Raw genomic sequence first — 2,918 nt, 5'->3', positions numbered from 1 at the left:
ATTGATAAACATATTTATGCGTGTTAATATCCCTATCAAATATTTTTGACGAAGTGATCACATCCGTGTCCTCGTCGCACTTTTAACTGCGCAATGCGCAATACAACCAACAGACCAACGAGCTTGCTGTTTTCTCACTGGGTTATTGCATGGTCATTTGCAGCGGCACAAGGTGGGATAATTAAAAGTTCATCACACCCCTGATGAATGAGTAACGCCTACCTAGAAGGGTTCCCAGATTTGTAATATAATTTGTTACTTTACTAATTATTATTTTGAAAATAATTATTGAATTGAAAACCGTGCATCATGGTGAACGATACATTTTAAATGAGGTAGATATTATTAAGTTTGTAAATTGAGATGAAAATGTTCAGTTCTACTGCAAAGGTCACTGCGGAATGTCAAGTTTTGATTCATTTAAAAAATTGCATTCGTGCGTTTTTCTGATTTAGAAATTTCTGGCAACTTTGGCCATTAATAACTGACGTTTCTCGGGCTCTCTCTCTCTCTTGTTGTTTTCGCGGCGATCTCTCCCCGTCGAGAGAAACAGTCAAAACCGCTGCTACCGCTAGGTACAACAACAGACAACAAAAACTCCCCAAAAGTACGCGGCGTCTTTCCGGGTGCGTTGTTTTGATTTACCTCCCAATTTGCAGGAGGAAATGTGCTAAATTTTTGCACCAAATAGTGATAATTGGTGAAAAACGGAGTTTGTTACAATAACTATTGTAATTGTGATAATTGAAATTGACCGATTGTATCGAGTGAAACATGGAAACACCGCTGAAGAACAAAGTGCTTACGAAACTGCAGCAGCAAGCGGATGGCCTTCAGACGCCGGCGGCGGCCAGTTCCTCCGCAGGGAACGACCGCACCGCTCGACATTTGACCAGTGTGACGAGGCTACCGTCGTCTCCGTTTTTGAAAAAGCTGGGCTTCGGCACGGGTAAGTTCTTGTGCTAACTTTGGAAATGGAAAATTTGCTGGCACGACCTTGACGGTCGCGCACTATGGGCAATTTTCGTGCTGGAAGGTGGACAAAAATTCTATGACCATTGATTTTTTTCAGGTGTGGAAGTGCTCCGGATAAAGCGATCCCCCACGAAGAACTGCACCCGCTCACCATGGGCCATCAAGATGCTGTCCCGGCGGAACGATCCGGAGCATGCGAAGCTATTCGGGGACCGTCTGACGGAGGAAGCCGGTATCCTGAAGCAGCTGAGCCATCCGAACATCGTCGGATACCGGGGATTCGACTCGCTGGAAGCCGGTAAGGAATATATTGCAATGGAATACTGCAACACTTCGCTGGGGGATTTACTGCAGACGCGGTACGACGAGGGGCTGGGACCGCTGGAAGCGGCTAAGATCCAGCGAATGTCGTTGGACATTCTGAACGCACTGGATTACCTGCACACGGAAGCGCTGATCCTACACGGCGATTTGAAGTCCTTCAACATTCTGGTGAAGAATGACTTCGAGGTTTGCAAGCTGTGTGATTTCGGCGTCAGTTTGCCCCTGACGAAGGAGGGCTTCCTGGACACGGAGAAGAAAAAGGACGCCCAATACGTGGGAACGGGCATATGGTCCGCGCCGGAAGTCCTGGAAGAAGATGTCACGCTCATAAGCTCTAAGGCGGACATTTTCAGCTTCGGATTGGTGGTTTACGAGACGATTGCCCTGCTGCCGCCGCACACCTTCCCGGGAATGATGGACGAAAGCATTGCCAGCTCGGCGGATTACGCCGTCATGAAATCGATCATCAGGGGAAATTCCGAAGGTAAACCAACCAACCGAAAGCTGGACGTCAGCGAGGTGATCGTGCTGGACGAGGAAACGGACGGCGAAAAGGACATCTCGGTGTCCGGATCGACGAAGAAGAGAAAAATCTCCAAACCCCTAGAGGGAGAACAACCCGCGAAGAAAGTGGTCCCGGAACCGGATTCCACGACCGACAGCACGGTGATAACCGTGGACGACAGTATTACGACGGTGAATGACAGTGCGATCACCATCGAGGACGAAGAGGACGACGACGATGAGGATGAAGAGGAAGACGAGGAGTACGATGAGGACGAGGAGGGGGATTACCTGGATTACGGAAGGCTCGGAACCCGGCCGGCCATTCCGGATGGTGTCAACCTATCCGATGAGTACAATTTTATTCTGGAGATGTTTTACGTGTGCACGCAGGAGGACTATGAAGCGAGGCCCTCGGCCAAGACTCTGCTCGATGCTTGGCACAAGAAGACGGGAAACGGGGCACTGACGGTGGCGGTGTCCGCGGTAGAATGTGATGGTAAAGATCTGAACAGGAACGAAGCGAGTGAGGCTGAGGGGCAGACGAAGACGGACGAGGAGAAGGAAGGTAAGGAATAGTGGTTGAGAATCGTTACAGAGTAAGTTAAATTTAAAGGCAAATCAAGTTTCCAACGTTTATCCCCAATTAAGCGGACAAAATATATTTTCAACAGTTTCCAATATTAACAAGAATTCAAAGAGTTTAACATCGTATGTATGGTAATATCACTGCATCACATTGAATTCTTGAAGTAGCACCATCGAAGAAAACTCACAACTGATGAAGCGTGGTCGTCCCAGTGTTGGTTGGGACGTTAAACAGAACTGGCACGATGGCCCTCCGGCGAAACAGGAGTGTTGGCGTAGGCCCAATAAGCCACCCGTAAAAATCCCCATTGCGAATAACATAGGAGAAAATACGACTCGATACAATCGGCAAAGACCCACGCGACGAAATAAGGACTACGATTGGAAACTTGGAACATGGAATTGCAAGTCACTAGGTTTCGCAGGATGTGACAGGATAATCTACGACGAACTACATCCCCGCAACTTCGACATCGTGGCGCTGCAGGAACTTTGTTGGACTGGACAGAAAGTGTGGAAAAGCGGGC

At 48.3% G+C, this 2,918-nt stretch overlaps 1 protein-coding gene across 1 annotated transcript; it reads left to right on the top strand.

Moving 5' to 3' along the window:
• Nucleotides 1-755: 755 nt before the first annotated feature.
• LOC109397203 (lymphokine-activated killer T-cell-originated protein kinase) lies at nt 756-2,496 on the top strand (the record flags this gene model as incomplete). Its single annotated transcript, XM_019669545.3, is given in 2 exon segments — nt 756-949; nt 1,073-2,496. Coding segments are annotated over 2 exon segments (1,485 nt in total). The 3' UTR covers nt 2,383-2,496.
• Nucleotides 2,497-2,918: the final 422 nt, after the last annotated feature.

This window comes from Aedes albopictus, chromosome 1 (assembly GCF_035046485.1).
Source record: "Aedes albopictus strain Foshan chromosome 1, AalbF5, whole genome shotgun sequence".
NCBI classification, from domain to species: domain Eukaryota; kingdom Metazoa; phylum Arthropoda; class Insecta; order Diptera; family Culicidae; genus Aedes; species Aedes albopictus.
The sequence above is the reverse complement of the archived record's forward strand: the minus strand, read 5'-3'. Positions and strand labels throughout refer to the sequence as shown.